Source organism: Acanthisitta chloris, unplaced genomic scaffold, assembly GCF_000695815.1.
Source record: "Acanthisitta chloris isolate BGI_N310 unplaced genomic scaffold, ASM69581v1 scaffold20279, whole genome shotgun sequence".
Classification (NCBI taxonomy): Eukaryota; Metazoa; Chordata; class Aves; order Passeriformes; family Acanthisittidae; genus Acanthisitta; species Acanthisitta chloris.
Genome location: NW_008691106.1, coordinates 71,570 through 91,532, shown reverse-complemented (window position 1 = coordinate 91,532; position 19,963 = coordinate 71,570). Strand labels below are relative to the sequence as shown.

Sequence of the window (19,963 nt, the reverse complement as noted above, 5' to 3'; positions counted from 1 at the left end):
CATTTGGTGATCTCTGCCTGGTCAGTATTTTCCAGATGTTCCCTGCAGACAGGAAGAGGGTGGAAGCAGCACTAAGTGCGTGTCATCTTCCAAAGGGCAAGGTAAGGGTTTCTCTGGGTACCCAAAGGTCTCACTAGCTTGAGAAGAATCATTTTGCCTGCCCTGACTGGGGCACCCTTGGCTGTGACAAACCATCACCCGAGATGCTCTTAGTTGCTGTGAAACCTTTGCCTCACCACTCCCTGCCAGGCCTTAACTGTGGCCTGCTGGGATCAGCTCTGACTGTGTTCCAGTAACACTTGTGACTCCAGCACTTGCACTATGTGTTGCATAGGGAGCAGCACGTTCCCTTCTGCCTGTTGCAGGACCTGCTTTTGGAAGCAGCGGCTCTGACAGTGAGTCTTGGCACGTGGTACAATCCAGGCCCCTGACACTCTTGCCGCTGCATCCAGCTGTCACTTTATACCATCCCACTAGAGGCACTGAGGGACAGTTTAAATACTTGTTCTGAAATAGAGCATTATGGTGCTTTCCCACTCCACCTGTGCTTGCCTAAACACCTGGCCAGATGTTCCAGTCACTTCCTTGCATTGTCACAGCCAGGTGCTGGGCTGTGGGTGTTACTGAGAAGTGAGAGCTGTGATGGGTTTGTGGTCCTGACACATCTTCATTATATTCTCAGAATGATGCCATCAACCCAGAGGACTTCCCCGAGCCTGTGTACAAGACTTTCCTGATGAATCTGTGTCCCCGACCTGAAATCGATGAGATATTTACCTCACAGTGAGTTTCCCTCAACCCACAGCCCAGAACTTGATCTCTTGTGGCAAAAGACAGGCAAAACGGAGGGGTGAGGGGGTTTGATGCTGTGTGGCTTGTCTGGGCAGGAACTCAGGTCATAAAACAGTGACTGAACACTGTCACACACAGCCTGAATAAAAAACAATGAGACCTCACTGTGCTGTGGGGTCTCTGGACTGTTCCCACCAAGGGGGCTGAGTCCAGGTCAGCACTAGGTCATACCAATGTGGTGCTGCTCCACCAAGGGGGCTGAGTCCAGGTCAGCCCTAGGTCATACCAATGTGGTGCAGCCTGAGAACCACAGATCTCACAAGTAGAGAGTGACCTTTTGTTTTTCAAGTACCTAAATCTGTGACTTCTTAAATGGACTTGTTTTCATAGGGCAAGTAATTCAATGTGCTCTGAGTCAGATCCCTCTAGAGCTGGAGTGAGAGGCTCCTCTCTGTACAACCTCTTCACAGGATGGAATTAGTGAGGAAGAAGAAAGGGCACAGTGGGAAACATTATTTGCAGGAAGAAATGTGTGTGTCCAGGGAGGGGGACCCCATTGCTAACCTGGGGAAGGGCCAATCTCTCTCCTGGTTTCCTGGGCAATACCCAGGCCTTACCTCTGTGATTCTCACTGCAGCCATCTGAAAGCAAAGCCCTACATGACCAAAGAGCACCTGGCAAAGTTCATCAACAAGAAGCAGCGTGACTCTCGCCTCAATGACATCCTGTTCCCTCCAGCCAAGCCTGAGCAGGTGCAGAGCCTGATAGAGAAGTACGAGCCCAGTGGGATTAACATCCAGAGAGGTGAGTCTTGTTCAGCCCAAAGGTCTTGCTGGAGAGGTGGGATGGAAGAGCAGAGGATCTCGTGCCTTCTGCCACACTGGCTTCCCAGGGGAGCAATCAGCCTGGTTCCCACATTTTTCTGAGATGCATCACCAAGGAGGTGCCAGAACTGTTCTGTTGGGAGACCATTACCAGCTGTGCTTTCCATGCAGGGCAGCTGTCTCCAGAGGGGATGGTCTGGTTCCTCTGCGGCCCCGAGAACAACGTGATAGCGCTGGACAAACTGATGCTGTACCAGGACATGACCCAGCCACTCTCACACTACTTCATCAATTCCTCACACAACACCTACCTAACAGGTATGGCAGTTCCAGAGGCAGGTCCCATCCCCAGGGCTGGATGGGGACACAATCAGTCAGGCAGATGTTTGTGACCTGAGGTTTGGAGGGCTGAGGGCTGTGCTGGACTCTGTAAATGCTGTGTGAGAAGAAGAAATGTCACCCTATAACTGCAAGCACCTTGTCAGTCTGCCACATCCACCTGCTCAAGGCTGGCAGATTCCTGTTGCTGTCCCATGTGAATAGCTAAGGTTGGGCCTCTCTCCTCCAGCTGGGCAGTTTTCTGGGAACTCCTCTCCCGAGATGTACCGGCAGACACTGCTGTCCGGCTGCCGCTGCGTGGAGCTGGACTGCTGGAAGGGACGGCCCCCGGACGAGGAGCCCATCATCACACACGGCTTCACCATGACTACTGAGATCCTCTTCAAGGTAGGGGAGACCTTTCTCCATAGATGCTTTTCCCTACTTGGTTTTAGACTGATGGCTGAGGGAGCTGCCAAAGGGATGGGCTGAGCACTAAGATGTTGGAGGGGAAAAGACTGATGCCAGGACTACAGGTGAACAAATGTGTGGGTATAGAAGGAAAGGTGAGCAGATGTGCACTGGGTTGGACTTTCTGTAAGTTTTTGGAGTGGGAGGAGCAGCAGAGAGGTTGCTAGCTGGATGAAGATGGATGAATGAAGGAGGGAAATGTGGGCAGTCAGGTGGAAGGCATGGAGAGGTGGTTGAGCAGATGTATCTGCATACAGAGGACTGTGTGCAGGGTGGATGGGTGGACAGAATATGGCATGAAGATGTTGGATATATGGATAGATGCACATCAGAGGAACAAATAGCGTGGCTTTTAGAAAACACACAGTTGAAATGAGGTTATCTGGTGGTCTGCAGCAGGTTTCTGTGGCTGACTGCCTCACGTGGAGGCTTTTGGAGGAGTAGGGTTCAGTTCCTTCCTAATGACCTGAGTGTTGGAATGTGTTCTCTGGCAGCTGTCCTCTACCATGCTGGGCAGCTGGCTTCCCTGAGGATTCAGCTCCCAGGCTTTGGAAGCACAGTACAAAGCCTGCTTCTCCCTTGGAAATACAGGGCATTTATCCACAGCTTGCAGGTTACAAATCAATGCATTACTATGATTTATTTTTTTTTCCTGAACCCCCTTACACAGCTGCTGCCAACAGGCAGAGGCACTTTAGGTTCTTTTTACAGCTATTTATTTCCCTTCTGTATCTTCCTCCCAGTTCCCACACTTCACTATTACTAAAATATTTATGCAGGGGGAAAACCAACCAACCAAACCGGTCCTTAAGATCAGAGGTATTGCCATGTTCAGTGTCAGCAATTTCCCAAACCCTGCAGTACCACTGCTGCTGTTTGCACAGCAGCTCACTGCAGATGGAACAGAAATAGTGGCAGCTGTGGCTGCTGTAATTGCAGTTCTGCTGAAGCCTGGGACTGTGCCTCAAGGAAATTATAACCTGTTAACACATCATGTGCCCAGGTTTTAGGTTTACATAATACACAGACCTTTCCCTCCACACCTCTCTCCCTGTTCTGCCATTCCTGTGGCTTTTTAGTAGCTCTGTCTGTAGCTTCTCCTCTGAGCCTTGAGGTTTCTGTGACAGATTCCAAGTGGTCCATGGAGGAGCAGCTGTGGCAGCCTCCCTCCATGCTAAGGTCATGGCTGGACCTGGTTTTGGGGGCAGCAGGGAACTGTAATTGCAAAGGAGCAAATGGCACTTCTTTACCAAGTCAATTAGCAGCACTAGAAGGGAAAATAGTGGAAAGTTTGTGGCAGTTTAACATGGACTTGGAGAAAATATAATTGTTTTTTCTTATATCGTTAATGCTAAGAAGGTTTCCATGGTATTTGCATTTGAAATGTCAGCACTGCTGGTGGCTGAACACTCCAGCCTTTGCTGCTAGGCAGAATTATTTTGTAAGCAACTGAAACTGTAGAAAATGAAGCAGGTTCAGAGGTCAGTATGGAGAGGGTGTGAAGTGGTTCATTGTGGTGCTGCAAACACCTTTCTGTACCAGTTCAGGGTGCACAGGGCAGTAGCTTGAGCAGTGTCTTGGGGCAGTGGCTTCTCTCTCTGGCCAGGCACTCTCACATTCAGTGATGTATATATACACCGAACTATGTAGCAAAAATAAAACCTCAACTTCAACTTCTTATATCATCAGCTTCATTTTTATGCAAGCTGTTGAGTTGAACTGCAGGTTGTATTCTCTGGAGCTGAAAATCTGGGCAGGTGTGAAGAAGATCACACTTCTCACCTTCTGACTGGGAGAAGTTTAGTGACTTTCAAGAGAAGCTCCTGAGAATGACAATTTTGGAGTCTGTTCAGTGGGAGCTCAGCTGTGTGTCTGTTATTGAGTGCTCACTCTCTGACCTTTGCCTCTCCTTCAGGATGCCATCGAGGCCATTGCAGAAAGTGCTTTTAAAACATCTCTGTACCCTGTGATCCTGTCCTTTGAGAACCACGTGGACTCGTGAGTATCCAGTACTTGGGGGAATGGGCCAGAGCTGAAAGATGAGCCCTAAGCTGCAGAGTGGAGTGACCACAGTTGTGCAGCCTTTTAGCTTGCAATAGCAGAGTATGAGTTGTACTGGGAATGGGTCTTGAACATCTCCATAGCTGAGTGAAGGTGAGAGATGGTTTTCTAGGTGAAGCACATGGATCTCAAGGTGGTTGCTCATGCTAAGCTCTGGATTTGGGCATCTGATTTCCTATTCACTCCCGCCTGATCTCTTTCAGGCCCAAGCAGCAGGCAAAGATGGCTGAGTACTGCCGAACCATTTTTGGAGACATGCTGCTGACAGAGCCACTGGAAAAATACCCAGTAAGTGGGAGCTGGGGAGAGAGGCCAGTGGGGAGGCCTTTCTGGAAACCTTGTCCCTCCTGGTGCTGGGAGATGCCACAGTAGATGCAGACAGTGACAGAGAATGTGATGCTTTGGGCAGATAATTCTGGTCCATAGGAGTGGGTGGAAAGTCCATTTTTGGAGACATGCTGCTGACAGAGCCACTGGAAAAATACCCAGTAAGTGGGAGCTGGGGAGAGAGGCCAGTGGGGAGGCCTTTCTGGAAACCTTGTCCCTCCTGGTGCTGGGAGATGCCACAGTAGATGCAGACAGTGACAGAGAATGTGATGCTTTGGGCAGATAATTCTGGTCCATAGGAGTGGGTGGAAAGTTTCTGAGAGAGATGCAGACAGTGACAGAGAATGTGATACTTTGGGCAGATAATCCTGGTCCATAGGAGTGGGTGGAAAGCTCTCAGTCTGAGAGGTTTTCCTGAGCACTTGCCCAACTCTGCTCTGGTTTAGCACTCTGTGACCTGAGTGACTATGACACTAAGCTCTGGGTGGCCAAGTTGTACCAGTGGCTGTGTACAAGTGTGTTCTGTACATGGCACTGGTTCAGCTCTGCTGCCAGCACTTACTTTGGCAATGGGAACAAGGGCCTAGTCCTGCTTCAAGCCTGGAAATACTCTCTTCCAGGGATAGATGGGCAGGTCAGTGCATGTGCTCAGAACAGCTGAGTAAAACTCCCCATCTGCTCGAGACACCAGCAGCTGCCCACTGTTCAGCCCCGTGTCCAGGCAATACGGAGGAACAAGAGGATGTGGAGGGAACAGTTCAGGGATCAGCTAAATTATTAACAGCCCTTTGCTGTCTGTGCAGTCTGAGTCACACGTCCTTGTCTTGAGCCACCTCCTCTGGGATCTCTTTTCAAATCTGCTGCAGGCAGTGTTTAAATCTGGCCCAGAGCTGATCTGGGACTAGGCTCTGGGATAATGAGAGAAGTAGGTGGAATGTGAAGCCAGAGGTGTGTGGATGCCTTCAGGCCATGTAGGTGGTTTTTTTAGCTGTGGTACTGGGTGGGTGGCTGAGAACAGCACAGCAGAACCTGAGAGGTGCAAAATGCTGGTCTGAAACCACAGGGGAAATCTTAGGGAAAATCTGCATGGATCTAGTGGGATGTGCTGGCAGATGGGGGAAATCAAGTGTACAGTGGGTGAGAGATGTGTCCATGCAGCAGGAACTGGCCAGAGGAATGGTACTGGGAGGGACAGCAGGGGTGAGTGTTTGAATTCTGTCTGTAGTGAAAATTTAGTGTGAAGTTTATCTGTTGCAGCTGAAGCCAGGAGTTCCTCTGCCAAGTCCCAAGGATCTCTTAGGGAAAATCTTGATTAAGAATAAAAAGAACCAATCTGTATCTGGGAAGAGGCAGAGCTCTTTGAAGAAAGGGAGGAATGTGGAACCAGAAATCATTGAGCAGCCAACCCCTGTGGATGCTGAAGATACTGGTAAGTCTGAAGGAAAGTGGGACTGGTAGGGCTGGCTGAGCCAGTCAGGAGACCTTACAAATCACCCAATGCTAGCCTGGGGAAGCCAGCACTAGTCATCAATTCAGTTACCTCAAACTGCAGCATAAGCCTGGAAGAGAAATTAAATCTTCAGAATATTTTCAACACTTAGTCCAACTCAGAGATCTTCACTTGGGCCCTGCTCATCAGTCAGCTCTGCCTGCTCCAGGGTGTGTGGCTGCATCCCTTGGGGACTCAGTGATACACAGTATCTGTTGTGTTGAGGGAAGGGGATAATTTGTTACTGCTTGTAGCTTTCTGGTAACTACAAATTCACCATGGCCCAGTTCTCCACCCTGAGGGTCTCAGAGGTTTATAGAGCCTTCAGCTCCCTTGCTGTCACCTCATGGGCTCAGGGCACCTGTGGTAGAACAGTGACTGTCTCCCTGTGGAGAGCCCCAGGAGGAGCAGTTTGGTCTCTTGGATGTGCTAGTGCACAGTGTGCCTGTTCAGATTTGTATTTGGCCAATAAAATGGTAGGATTCTTCCCCTCACTGTTCCTGCATGACTTGGTTGTGAGGTTCTGCACTGGCAACCTGCAGTGTCCTGACTCAGTGTCCTGCTGTAGTTACCACTGATGTGGGCTTGTGTGCTTAGTCTGGGCAGGTGATGTGGCTGAAGAGGAGCAAGAGGAAGAGGATGAACAGCTCGGAAACCTGGATGAAGAGGAAATTAAAAAGATGCAGTCAGATGAGGTACTGTCACTGTTGGTTCTCTTCCTTTTCTTATTTTTTCTGGTTTCCAGTTTTTCTCTGGGGCTTCACCCTATTGAGATAAATCCAAACTGCAGAGGAGAATGAACTTGCCAAGAGCTTTACTTCCCCCATGCATCAAGACTTTTGCCAGAGAGATTGAATAAGAGAAATTGTGTTGCAGGCATTAGAGAATGTGGCAGAGGAGTTGTTTTTGCTGACTCTGCCTTTGATATTCCACATGATTTGGAGATAATTGTTTGCCTTCAGGGTGTTGGAGAGACTTAGCCTAAGTCTGATAAAAGTTGTTACTGAGGAAAAGTGCTGCTCTGAAGGGGGAGGGAGGAGATCACCATTCCCTTGAATAAAAAGAATCTGTTTCCCATTTCCATCTCCCTGGCATCACTCAGGAGGCAAAACAATGTTGGTGTGTCCCAGACTCCATGCTCTGTGAGGTTAGAGAGGTCCTGGGCTTGGTACATCCTTCCTAACTGGTACCTCTCCATGTGCCTTGGGTTCAGTTCTTGCTCAGTGCCTAGAAACTCCATGTCCCTGTCCACATGGATGGAGGTGTAGGACTGGAAAACCAGAGGTCAGGGCAGCCACCAGAGCTCTTCCACTGGGAAGCCCTGGTGTGGTTTGGTTCATCCCACAGGAAGGTCTCTTCATCTGTCTCCTCTTCAATTCTGTTTTCTGCTCAGGGCACAGCTGGGCTGGAAGTGACAGCATACGAGGAGATGTCCAGCCTGGTGAATTACATACAGCCCATCAAATTCGACTCCTTCGAGGTCTCTGCCCGTAAGTCAGTCAATTCCTTCGGAATCCAGGCCAAGGGCTTCCCAGGTCCATCGGTCCACACACAGAACAGGGACTGGGTGTGCCTTTCCTCTAAATGCTTTATCATCTCCTGTTTCTAGAGAAGAACCGGAGTTACGTCATCTCTTCCTTCACGGAGATGAAGGCCTACGATCTACTGACCAAGTTCCCCATGCAGTTTGTAGAGTATCCTTTTTTAGAGTTATCCATGTCCTGTGGAGTTGGGTGCTTGGAATGTAAGAGATAATCTGGAGCTTGAGTAAGGCTGAGGCATATCCAACAGGCTTCTGGTTCCAAGTTCTGGTAAACATTTCATCAGAGATACAAAGTGTGCAGGTGCTAGAGACATGGGATCTTCCAGGGTGGCTTGGGAGCTCTCCAGAGAGATTCTTGACAGGTTTCCTATGGAGCCTCTGCAGATACAACAAGCGGCAGATGAGCCGCATTTACCCCAAAGGCACCCGGATGGATTCCTCTAACTACTTGCCCCAGATGTTCTGGAATGTTGGCTGTCAGATGGTGGCACTCAACTTCCAGACCATGGGTGAGTGTCTCAGTGTCTGGGTGCTCCTGGTCACCAGGTGCTCCTTGTCAGTGCCTCTTCCTTTGCCGCAGTTTCCCTGATTTACTCCATGTACTTTCTCCCAAAGTGCTGTTCTCCTCTGACTCCATCTCCCACAGACCAACAGCACTTCACAAGGCCTAGCACAGACCTGGCACACACACAGGCATGGACTGCTGTCACCCCATGTCCGGGCACTGTCCCTGGCTGTCCTGTGCCCATGTCACACCGAATCATGTGCATGAGTGCACCCTCAGCCCCCATCCCCTGAGCTGCTGCCTCTCCAAGACAGCAGGCACAGCTCCATCTGGCTACAGGACTGGCCTGTCTGTGCCATTATTTCCAGGATTTTGACCCGAACAGAGAGGGAAGGGCCTTTCCTTGTTGCACATCCAGCATGAGAAGGAAAGAAAAGCCTCCAGGAAAGCTATTGCTTACCCCTCATCCTTCCTCAGAGGAGTGTGTTATGTATAAAGGGTGTCAGTGAAAAAAGGAAGTGACTTTGAAAGGGAGAGAGTGGTAGTTTGGTCAGGAAGAGGATGACAGTGCAGACAGATGCAGAATATGTTCTCAGGAGAAGTGTCTGAGAGAAGATGGACTCAGGAGGCTCAAAATGAAAGAGGGAAGGAGCAGAGGGGCTTAGGCACCTACTTATTCACACCCAAAAATAGCAAGTAGGTTTTAATTTAGTTCTGCCTATGACTTATGGTGCAATCGTAAGCAAACCATTTCCCTTCCTTACAACAGCTGCTGTAATATTTTTCCCTGTAGGGTGCTGAGAGGCTTAATTAGTTTTTGCAATGGCTTTGTGAGCCGTGGGCTAGCAGGGGCTGGAGCCTGCTGCAGCTTTCAGCTCCCTCATAGCACACAAACTACCTGTCACACCCAAATTTGTCTCACCGTGTTGCTTTGGCTCTCAGATGTGCCCATGCAGCAGAACATGGCCCTGTTTGAGTTCAATGGCCAGTGTGGCTACCTGCTCAAGCACGAGTTCATGCGGCGCCCAGACAAGCAGTTTGACCCCTTCTCCGTGGACCGCATCGACGTGGTGGTGGCCAGTACCCTGTCTGTCACGGCAAGTACAGCCCCTGCAGCCATCCCTGGCACCAGGGCTCTTTGGTATCCAGCGGGGCCCTTGGTGGCACAGGAACCCAGGGAGCCCTGTGGGAGTGTTACCGTGGCAACTCCCCAGGCTTGGCACTATTTTAAACTAATCATAATTGCATGAAAATGGGAAATCAGCATCTGCCACGCAAGTCTGCGATGGTGCGGAGGGAGGAAGTGCTGAAGCAAGAAACATGGGTGGAGGTGAAAGAAAAGCTGGAGAGAAAAGCTGTTTTGGGGTGGGAGAATGGAGTGAAGGAATGGGTGGGTCCTTCTGTTTGCTTCTTTTCAGCAGCTGCTAATTCTGTTTCTGCCATTGTAGATACTCTCTGGTCAGTTCCTCTCGGACCGCAGTGTGAAGACCTACGTGGAAGTGGAGCTGTTTGGGTTGCCAAGGGACACCAAACGCAAATACAGAACCAAACTGACCTCCACGGCCAATTCCATTAACCCTGTGTGGAAGGAGGAGGCTTTTGTGTTTGAAAAGGTGAGAGCATTTGATAGTCATTTAGACAAGAGAATCCTTAAAGCTCCCGTTGGCCACAAGCACTGCCTCAGGAGAGCTCAGTGACAGCAGAAGGGACTCCCCTCTGGAGATCTTTTAGATAACATCCAAACAACAATATCCAGAACAAGTTTCATCAGTATTTCCCAGAACAGATAAGGGGTAGTTGGGGACATATCTGGAAATAACAGGTATCCAAAGCCTCTCCCTTTGTGATGCCCTTCAGACTGACATTGACTGATGAGCTTGGAAAACTTCCAGCATCAGGAAGAAGAAAGGAACTGAACGTCTGTGGTTAAACTGTCAATAAGATACAGCCAAACTGGAGTAGTAATGGGACCAGTTTTCAGTTGTGCCAGAACTGGAAAGCTGCCCTGCCTGTCCCCAGGAATTCTGTGGTCACCAGTCCAGCTGCAGGGTACAGGGAAGTTGAGTCAAGTTCATGTTAACACAATCCATCACAGTGTCAGGCACACTGTGAAACTGCAGATGTTTTCAGCCTGCTTGGGATGTGATAGATAAATATCCTCCTTCAGAAACACTCTCAGGCTTCGCTCTTGGCAGAATAATTTCAAGTTCATTTTATGGCACAAGAAAACAAGGGAGGAGGGAGGCAAGAGCCCTTACGGCGAGGTTGCCATGTTTGTTAAATTGCCCTTCCCACTTCATTCCCTTTGCTAAATTATCCTTCCCACTTGATTCCCTTCTCTGGAGAGTTGCTGCCTGGAAGCTATGGCTTGAAGGGTTTGTTGCCCTGTTTTTGTCTTTGTCTCCTGTGATCCTGGGCAGGCTGAGCATCCTGTGTTTGGTGGAATTTCTGGGAATTCAGTTATGTCTGTGATAAACTGTGGCCTTAAAGTACAAGATGCAGAGACAGGCAGTGGCTTCCTTGGAGAAATGGAATTGTGTGACTGGAAGGAGGAGGGAGTAAAGCTCTCCTTAGTGAGGGAGGAGGATGCTGTTGGAGTTAGAGATGAAGACACTGGTGCCTTATTCTGTTCTTCCCTTAGATCATGATGCCTGAGTTGGCCTCTCTGAAAATCGTGGCTTGGGAGGAAGGAGGGAAGTTCATTGGCCATCGTGTCATTCCTGTCATTGCAGTGCACTCAGGTAAATCTTGTGGTAATTGTGGAAATTCCTTCAGCTTCTGTGCCCTTGAGACCTGTCCATTGAGAGCTGTACGTTTTGCTCCTTGATCTGAATTCCTGCAGCCACTGAAGCCTTCAGATTCATCCTGTTACAGCCTTGGCTTGATTCCATGATATATTCACTGTGCCCACCTGTAAAGAGGGACTTTGGTTGGCTGCTGGAGCACACAGACAGGGAGGACAGGGATTCTGCCAGCTCAGCTCAGCTCAGCTCCTGTGCTCTGTTTCAGGCTACCACCACGTGTGCCTGCGCAGCGAGAGCAACATGCCGCTCACCATGCCCTCCCTCTTCGTGTACCTGGAGATCAAGGACTACGTTCCTGATGCTTGGGCAGGTAGGACACGTTGGAATGTGCAGGGTGGAGGCTCTGGCTTCGTCCAAACTCTGCTCCAGAAGCATTTTTCCAGCCCAGCAAGTGCTTTCCTGCTGCACCCTCATTCCTTATCAGGGTGGGACTTGAGCACATGCCAACATCCTGTCACAACCTCACTGCCATGGGAAGAGCACGGACACTGCAGCTGTGCCTGGCCCCACCTGAGGGGCAGTGCAGGTGTAACAGGCTCTGTCATGGAGTGGGGCAGTCCTACTGTTACTCAGAGGCAGGGAGAGGTTTCCTTGAGGGAAGAGATGATAACTGTCAGGGGCTGATGAGAACGGGGTGGTGTTCTTCGCTGTTGGAAAAGAGAGGGAAGTTCATGCTGGTACTGAGATACAAAGACTTTCCTTTGAAAAGGAGATGGTCAGACAGAGCTTAATCAGGACAGAAGCCTCAGTGGAGGTATCAACAGCCATGACCAAAGCCATGCAGAATGTAACAGCATCAGCCACACAAGCTTTTGGGAATACACAAAGTTCCTCTCTGTCTGCAGATCTGACTATTGCCCTCTCCAATCCCATCAAGTTCTTCAACCTCCAGGACAAGCGCTCGGTGAAGCTCAGGGATGCCTCAGGGGAGGTGAGTTTTTCCAGGTTCTGTTCTCTAAAGCACAGACTCGTGGATTCAGCCTATAGTAATGGAACTTTGATTTACCTCTGGTCTTTGTTTTAGAGGCCTGGCACAAAGAGGAACTTCCCACCTGCTGAGACTAATGGGATGCCAGACTCTGCTGGGAAATCCAGCATTCTTCCCTCAAATGGGCCCATGGGTGAGTTTCCAAGCACTTAAGCATCTTGGCAGCTTAATTCCTCTGTGCTCACACCAAAATCCTTCACATGGCCTGTGTTCTGTTGAGCTCTCCACTGTCCATTTCCAAGCTGAACATCTAAGATGGAACATTCACAGCAACCTCTTTTGGGATTTCAGGAGCAGCAGCGTTCGCCAAGGATGAGACTGTGTTAGAAATTCTGCAGATGGCAGGTAACTCCTCTCATGCTGCTCCCCTGGGCTGAGGCCTGTCAGTCATCTTACATTCCCAAGTTAGAAAGACATGCCTGATGTAGTCAGCACTAGGACAAACTCCAGGAGTCTTGGGGCTCAGGGACACAGATTCCCTTCAGCACACCTGCACCCTCTGCACAACGTGTCGTTCACCTCCTTTCCTGGGTCTGAATGTTGTGTGATGCAGCTCCCTACAAACAAAGGGCCAATTATGCCTCAAAACTGAAATGAAGGTGCAAGAGGAAACCTGTTCCATTCAGGATATGTTGCCAAATAACTGTTATGTACATTAAGTTTTGCTTTTTAAATTTATTCCAGAGGCAGAATGTTCCCTGGGACAATATGTTCCTGGTGAAAGGCATCCCATAGTGTGGAGCAGAGTGGGCTCTAGTTTGGGAGTGCATGTGGTGACTGAGGGATTTGTGTTAGAGCTGTATGCCTCACTTTGCCAGTCCAAGCCTTGGGAAGGAGCCCTGCTCAGCACAGTTGTGCTGCAGACACATCTGCATGTTCCGTTAAATTTTACACATTCCAAGCCCAAGAAAAGTTCCCCTGAGCAGATAATACCCTGTGGCCTTTCTGCCACAGATAACTGATCTGACCACTTGCTGCTGCCAGGTAACAAGTTCTCCAGTAGTTTACAGGCATCCTTTCCTGCTCGTTTCCATCTGCTTCAGAGCCCTTTCCTTTATTCCTCCCAGCTGAGGAAGTGCCAGGCCCTCACACTGGAGGGGATGAAAGTGCCCATCATTGTAACTCAGTTTTGCAAAAACCTCAGTAAGCAAGGAAATGAGAAAGCTTCTCCCTTGTGATTGGAGCTGCCAACCAGCCTAGCAATGCTGCTGTCATCAGGATAGCTGGAACTGTGGAAAGGGGTGCAAGGCATAAGGCAGACTGACACATCAGTACCGGTGTGTTCCTCTGGCCAAAACACCTGGCACCAGTTCTGCCTGTCCCCATGCCCCATCCATCAGGTGAACTGAGCTGCAGGGGAAGAGGGAGGAGAACGAATGGAGGCAGTGCTGAAACCCCATGTGTGACCCCACAGGGCATGGCAGCAGGTGGAGAAATGCTGTGAGGGAGAAAACAGCCTCTTTATGTTGTGTTGCAGAGCCTGAGACTGCCAGCCTCGCCGAGCTGCAGCAGATGAAACGCTTCCTGAAGCTGCTGAAGAGGCAGGAGAAGGAGCTGAGGGAGCTGGAGCAGAAGGGAAGCAAACGGAGGGAGGAGCTGCTGCAGAGATACTCTGTGCTCTTTTCAGAGCCTGTCTGCCATGGGGGCAAGAAAAGGATGGTGAACACAAGGAAGACCCAGAAGAAGAGGTAAAGCCCAGGGGCTCCAGCCTGTGGGTCACCTCCCCAGCCCAACACAGGGAATCCCCAGGAGAAACATGGGCTCTCCTTCTCTGAAGGAAGATGGAGCAGTGCAGGCATCTGCATCTCCCTAGTTGTTCCCACTGAGGGTGGGTGGGAAGGTTGGGATTGTACTGGCATCGCTAGAAACAGCACAGCCTCTGGTTCTGTTCTGCAGGAGTGTGACCTCAGGCGACGTGGGAACCTGTGCAAATCCTGTAGGAATAGCGGAGAGCATCGATCAGCAGCTCGTGGAGCTGAGGGAGAGGCTGGAGCTGGACCTTGTCCAGCTCGAGGAGGAGCACCATGATGGGATCCGAAGGAAGAAAGAGCAACACGCCACGGAGGTGAGGGCTGGCACTCAGTGTCACCACAACATGTGGCACAGGAGAACCTCTGCAAACACAGCCCAAAAAGCCAAGTTCTTCTCTAAACTGTGAGCTTGGAAGTGTGGCCACAGGGCAGAACACACCCCTCAGAGCATTGCCAGGTCCGTGCCAGGTAACTGAGAGTGGAGACAGTGGTGCTTATTTGTGAAAAGCTTATAAAAATCCAGCAGAAACATTTCTATGGGTCTGCAATTCAGTAAAAAAATAGAGCAGCACTGCCCTTGAGCACATCAGGCTCCATCTGCTCCAGCTCTTCTGACAGCTGAGCTTGGAGTCAATGTGGTGTTTAGTGACTTCACACACTGCCAGGTGCCACCTCTCCAGGAGCCTGGGGACCCTCAGAGCCAGGGTGACATGTAGGTGGGCATGTGGCAGCCATCAGAGCATGTCATACTGTTTGACTTGGTAGAAGTCAAAGAAGTGTCCAGGTGAGGTGTCCTGGGGAGTCCTGCAGGTGCCTTCAGGCTCCCAACCTTCTGCCAATGCCAGCAGGAGCCACAATGTTGCCCGGGGACACAGTGCAGTCCATGGGATGGTGATAAATCCATATGCCATCTGTTCCAGTGCAAGGGGTATGATTCCAGGGTTGGGAATGGAAGTGGATGCCTCCCAACTGTCAGTCCACTGGCACAGTACAATCGGTGTGCACAGCTGAGCTCACTGCTGTGGGTTTTGCACAGAGCCTTGTGGATTTGGAGTCCATGGCCCCAGGGATTCAGCACAGGGAGGGATACAGCCCACTCTGGGGGTAGTTGGATGCAGATAGAGTATTGTCTTATCTCAACTTGTTCCCTTTCAATGTTGTTTTCATCCCTTGGACAGCAAGTTTCCAGGATCCTGGAGCTGGCCAGGGAGAAGCAGGCGGCCGAGCTGCGGGCGCTGAAGGAAGCATTGGAAAGGTAAACACAGCAGTTGATCACAAAGCAATAATGCTCTGCTCTGGGACAGCCCTTGCTGCTGGATCTCAAAGCTCTGCACTGCAGTGAGTGAGGACAGGGGAAGAGAAGCATCTCTTTTACCTTGGTGAGAAATTGAGGCACAGCAGTGTGACAAGGTGATGTAACACAGGGTCTCACAGTGGCACTGGGGGAAGACAACTCTAGTGATCTCCAGGGCAGTGTTCCTGCCATGAGACACCAAAGCAGCACACCAGTGTTCCATCTGCAGTGAGCAGCCTTGACTGACTCATTGGGAAGGATAGGAAGGAAACAGCACTGCTGGTCACTGGGTGCCATTTCTGTGTGCTGCAGTCAGTATATCACATTAGTCCCTTCCAGGGACTGCTCTGCTCCTCCTTCTAAGTGAATTGAGCTTCTTGGCCCCAGTATTTAAACAGACTTGCAGAATGAATTCAGTTTCTAGCCAGGCATGTTCCCATTTGTTTTTGCAAGAACTTTGTCCTGAAGCTACAATCCTCACTCATTCCTCCTTCCCATTAAATCCTCTCTGAGCCTTTAGTTGCCAAGTCAGACAAAGCTTCCTCTTTTTGTGTCCTGCCCCAAGCCAGAGGCTGTTTCTCTCAGCTATTCACTTATTCAGGCAATAATAAGGAAACAGGTGAGTAGCCAAGTAATGGTTTCCTAATGAGAGGATGTGATTAGTACAGTCATATCTACAGCTGTCTGGGAGGAGCTCCAGAAGCAGTTCAAGATCTGGAGCAACAGGCAATAAAATGGCAGCTAAATTTGGTATGAGTAAATGCAAAATAAAGTGAATGGATAAACCTAACTATAGGTCAGCTGTGCACAGGTGTTAGCACTCAGGTAAGAGATCTTCAGCTGCTGTGGATGCCGCTCCCAAATAGCTCATCATTCCCAGTCTGCAGTGGCCAAAATGGCAAAGAGGTTTTTGGGAATTATGTGGAGCAGGGACAAGAGATACACACTCAGCCTTGCGCCGCTGGATCTGTCTGCACAGAGCTGTCCCCTTCTCAGTGTGCCATCCCAAACAAAAGGCTTTGAAAGAAAAAGGAGGACAGTCAGCACAGCAAGGAATGAAACAGACCTCAGCCTGGGGAACAGTTGCGGGAGAGGATGTGACTGGAGCGTAAGTCAGGAGTGGTCTGGAGGAAAACAGGGCAGTGAGTAGCTGTTTGTCACAAACAATAAATAAATGTGGAACACCCAGTGAAGGGCTCAGGTGCCTTTTGTTGCACAGCTGATAAACTTGGTGCTGTTCCTCTCAGGGCAAGAGTTACGACATCCAACTTAAAGGTAAACTCAAAGGTATGAAAGACACCACGGGAGCTAAATGCATAGGTGCTGGTGGATACACTGGAAACTAGGGAAGGTGGTGGAGGGAAAAATTCCAGTACATTTGTTCTTTCTTACACTTCTCTTTAGCATTTGCTGCTTCCACTGCTGGGAGCAGGACATGTCCCTAGTCTTGGGTAGGAATTACAGGACTTAAAATATTCTAAAGACTTCAGGCTTTCTGCTTCAAACTTGGCTTTTCTGGACAGCAGAACAGTTGAGAGCTGTGGCTGGAGGGCTGTTCCAGTCCCTGGGGCTGGTAACCAGGCCTGTCTCCTCTTTTCTCTCCACAGCAACATTAAAGACATTAAGAAGAGGCTGGAGGCAAAGAGAGTGGAGCGGATCCAGACCATGACAAGGAACACCAGTGACAAGGCTGCTCAGGAGAGGTACTGGAGTGGATGTCCATGCAGAACACCAGGGCCTGCTGCTGGCTGGAAGCTGAAGAAATAGAATTTTGCATGCAATTTTAATTGTGTTTTATTTGCCTTTCCAAAAATTACAGCAGCCTCTCCCCGTGGGAGGACACTCTGGGAATGGAACAGAGTGGCACCAATCAGCACTGATAAATGAGTTTTATGGAAAGATAACAACTGGATCACAGGGTTTTATACTTTTGTTTGAAGGTTGAAGGTTTTTATACTTTTCTTTAAAGGCTGAAGAAGGAAATCAACAACTCCCACATTCAGGAGGTGGTACAGAAAATAAAATTGGTGAGTACTCCTGGGCCAGGCTGCCCCAGCAGCTCTGGTTTCTGCAGGGTGTGTCCCATGTATGGCTGTGACACTCCGAGTCTGTCTGTGTGTGGCCATGTGTATCAGAGTGGGCCTGTCTGTCCACGAGTGTTCATGTCTGGCCATCTCTGTGTGTCTGTGAGTGTCTCTGGGTCTGTCCATGTCTCTGTCCATTTGTGCCTGTCTGTGTTTCTGTTCATGTCTGTCTGTTAGTCCATCCCTGTCTGTCTGTTGTGGTGCATGTCTCTGTCCATCCATGTGTCTGTGTCCCTGTGTATGTATCTGTGAGACCCTGTCTATCTCTGTTCTGTATGTCTGTGTCCTTGCATCTGCCTGTGGGTCTGTCCATGTGTCTGTGTGGTTGTGAGTCCTTGTATCTGTCCATGGGTGTGTGTCCATCCATGTCTCATGTCTTCTGTGTCTGCATGTCCATGTCCCATCTGTGTCTGGCTGACTCCGTCCTTGTATGTGTGGCCCTATGTCTGTACATCTGTCCATTTGTGTGCCCATCCATCTGTGTGTCCATCCATGCATATTTGGGTCTGTGTGTCTGTCCTGATGCACAAATCATGTGTGTATGTCTCTGTCCTTGTGTGTGTGTCTGTGTCCATCCGTGTCTGCATATGTCCATGTGCCGGTGTCCGTGTGTGTCTCCGTGGCCATGTGTGTCCACTCACGTGTGTCTGTGTCTGCCTCCGTGTGTGTCCACCCACATCCACTCACGTGTGTCTGTGTCTGCCTCAGTGTGTGTCCACCCACATGTGTCTGTGTCCATCCACGTGTGTGTCTCTGTGTCTGTCCCTGTGTGTCTGTGTGTCCATCTGTCTGTCTTTGGGTCTGTGTCCCTATCCACATGTCCATCCCTGTGTGTGTCCACATGTATTTGTCCATCCACGTGTCTCTCTGTGTCTGTGGCTCTGCATGTGCACATGTCTCTGCATCTGTGTCCCTGTACATCCATGTCCTTGTCCATATGTCTTTCTGTCTGTGTGTGGTTCTGTCTGTCTCCTTCTGTGTCCCCGTGTGTCTGTTCATGTGTCTTTCTCCCTGTGTGTGTGTCCACATCCGTGTGTCTGTGTATTTGTCCCTCTGTATGTCTGTGTCAGTACATGTCCATCCATGTCTATGTATCTCTGTATCCAGGTCTCTGCATGTCCATCTGTGTGTGTGTGTCCATGTGTCTGTCCATACATGTGTCTGTGCCTCCATGTCTGTCCCTGTGTGCATGTCTGTGTGTCTGTGCCCATGTGTGTGTCCCTATGCCTGTCTATCCTTATGTCTTTCCATCTGTGTCCCTGTATCCCTGTGCATGTGCTTCTATCTCTGTGTCCATCCCTGTGTGCCTATGTCCATCCGTCTGTCTGTGTGTGTGCCTCCATCTGTGTGTCTGTCCAGTTTGTGTCAGTCCATGTGCATATGTCCCTTTGTGTGTGGCTGTGTCCCTGTATGTCCATCCATGTGTCTGTTGTTGTTCTGTCCATGTGGCTTTGTCCCTGTGTGTGTCCATCCATGTGCATGTATCTGTGACTGTGTCCCTGTGTATGTTTCTGTCCATGTCTTTGTCCCAATCTGTGTGTCTTTCTGTGTGTGTACATCTGTCTGTGTGTCCCTTGTGTTTGTGTCTACCATACATCTTTGTCCCTCTCTGTGTGTCCCCAGGTGTTGTCTGTCCATATGTCCTTGGCCCTGTGTCTGTGTTCCTGTGTGTGTATCCATCCACATCTCTTCCTCTGCTGTCTGTCCCTGTGTCTTAGTCCCTGTGTAGGTGCCTGTGTTCCTTTTTGTGTGTCTGTGTCCCTGTCCCTGAGCACACTCACCTGCCTGTGCTGTGGCAGTGCCCACATCCCCCGGAGCCAGCACAGGTGTCAGAGCTAGGCACGAGCCTGGGCTGCCTAGGCTGGGCTGAGCTCAGGCTACCCAAGCCTTTGTTTCTACAACCAAAACCTGAGTTTGTTTGTTCTTTTTCAAGGTGACAGAAAGGACGGGCAGGTTCCAGCAGAAACTGGAGGAGAAGCAGGCAGAAAGTCTGAGACTGATCAAGGAGAGAGAGAACCAGGTAAGGGCTCAGGGTCGGTGCAGTCCCTTAGCACAGCAAATCCAAACCCCCAGGGCATCAGGCTTAATGCTGCCCTCGGCCCACACCCACGCCCAGGGCGCTGAGGAAGAGAATGAGGGGCCCACACCACTCCCAAGAGCAGCAATAGCTCCCTGGGGTTTTAGTCCCAGTCTCTCTGCAAAGCTCCAGTGTGTGGGCAGTGACCCAAGTCTCTGTTCGCAGCTCCACCAGGAGGCACTGGCCGAGTACAAGGAGAAGCTGAGAACGCTGAACACGGTGGTGCAGGAGATGGTGAAGCACTACACCAAAGGTGGCTTTCCCAGAGAGTCAGAAACTGGGAAGGAAGCAGGTCAGTGCGGTCCTCATGGAGAAGGAGGCTCTACAGACCAAAGGGAAGCCAACATTCCAGGGGCAGAGGTGTCCAGACTTGCACTGCCCATGGCTAAGCCCCCAGGAACTGGGACAGATGTGGAGATCGAAGAGAGCATATTCTGAGGCGAGTCCCTTCCTTACTGTTCTCTGAAGAAGGTTGATGGAGGTATAGGGTGAAGTTAACCACCAGCTGGAGGAACTTACTGCTATCCCTTTCCACTCTGGGGAACTCCTGAAATCCTTCAGGAATTTACTGTTTTATTCTCCCAGATATTTGGAAGTAGCTGGGAGAGCTCACCCTTCAGAGGGCTTTGTTCTCT

At 50.1% G+C, this 19,963-nt stretch overlaps 1 protein-coding gene across 1 annotated transcript in view; it reads left to right on the top strand.

Annotated features, from left to right (window-relative positions):
- Nucleotides 1–19,766, top strand: part of PLCB2 (phospholipase C, beta 2) — a 36,797-nt gene extending 17,031 nt beyond the window's left edge. The window contains 26 exon segments of the mRNA XM_009082124.1: nucleotides 26–101; nucleotides 683–783; nucleotides 1,430–1,596; nucleotides 1,788–1,934; nucleotides 2,185–2,342; nucleotides 4,321–4,403; nucleotides 4,670–4,754; nucleotides 6,051–6,222; nucleotides 6,880–6,977; nucleotides 7,676–7,772; nucleotides 7,892–7,976; nucleotides 8,210–8,334; nucleotides 9,273–9,427; nucleotides 9,779–9,943; nucleotides 10,972–11,071; nucleotides 11,340–11,444; nucleotides 11,980–12,065; nucleotides 12,159–12,255; nucleotides 12,414–12,467; nucleotides 13,600–13,810; nucleotides 14,019–14,187; nucleotides 15,052–15,128; nucleotides 16,775–16,870; nucleotides 17,137–17,194; nucleotides 19,185–19,271; nucleotides 19,494–19,766. Coding sequence (XP_009080372.1) covers nucleotides 26–101; nucleotides 683–783; nucleotides 1,430–1,596; nucleotides 1,788–1,934; nucleotides 2,185–2,342; nucleotides 4,321–4,403; nucleotides 4,670–4,754; nucleotides 6,051–6,222; nucleotides 6,880–6,977; nucleotides 7,676–7,772; nucleotides 7,892–7,976; nucleotides 8,210–8,334; nucleotides 9,273–9,427; nucleotides 9,779–9,943; nucleotides 10,972–11,071; nucleotides 11,340–11,444; nucleotides 11,980–12,065; nucleotides 12,159–12,255; nucleotides 12,414–12,467; nucleotides 13,600–13,810; nucleotides 14,019–14,187; nucleotides 15,052–15,128; nucleotides 16,775–16,870; nucleotides 17,137–17,194; nucleotides 19,185–19,271; nucleotides 19,494–19,766 — 3,127 coding nt within the window.
- The last annotated feature ends 197 nt before the right edge of the window (nucleotides 19,767–19,963 follow it).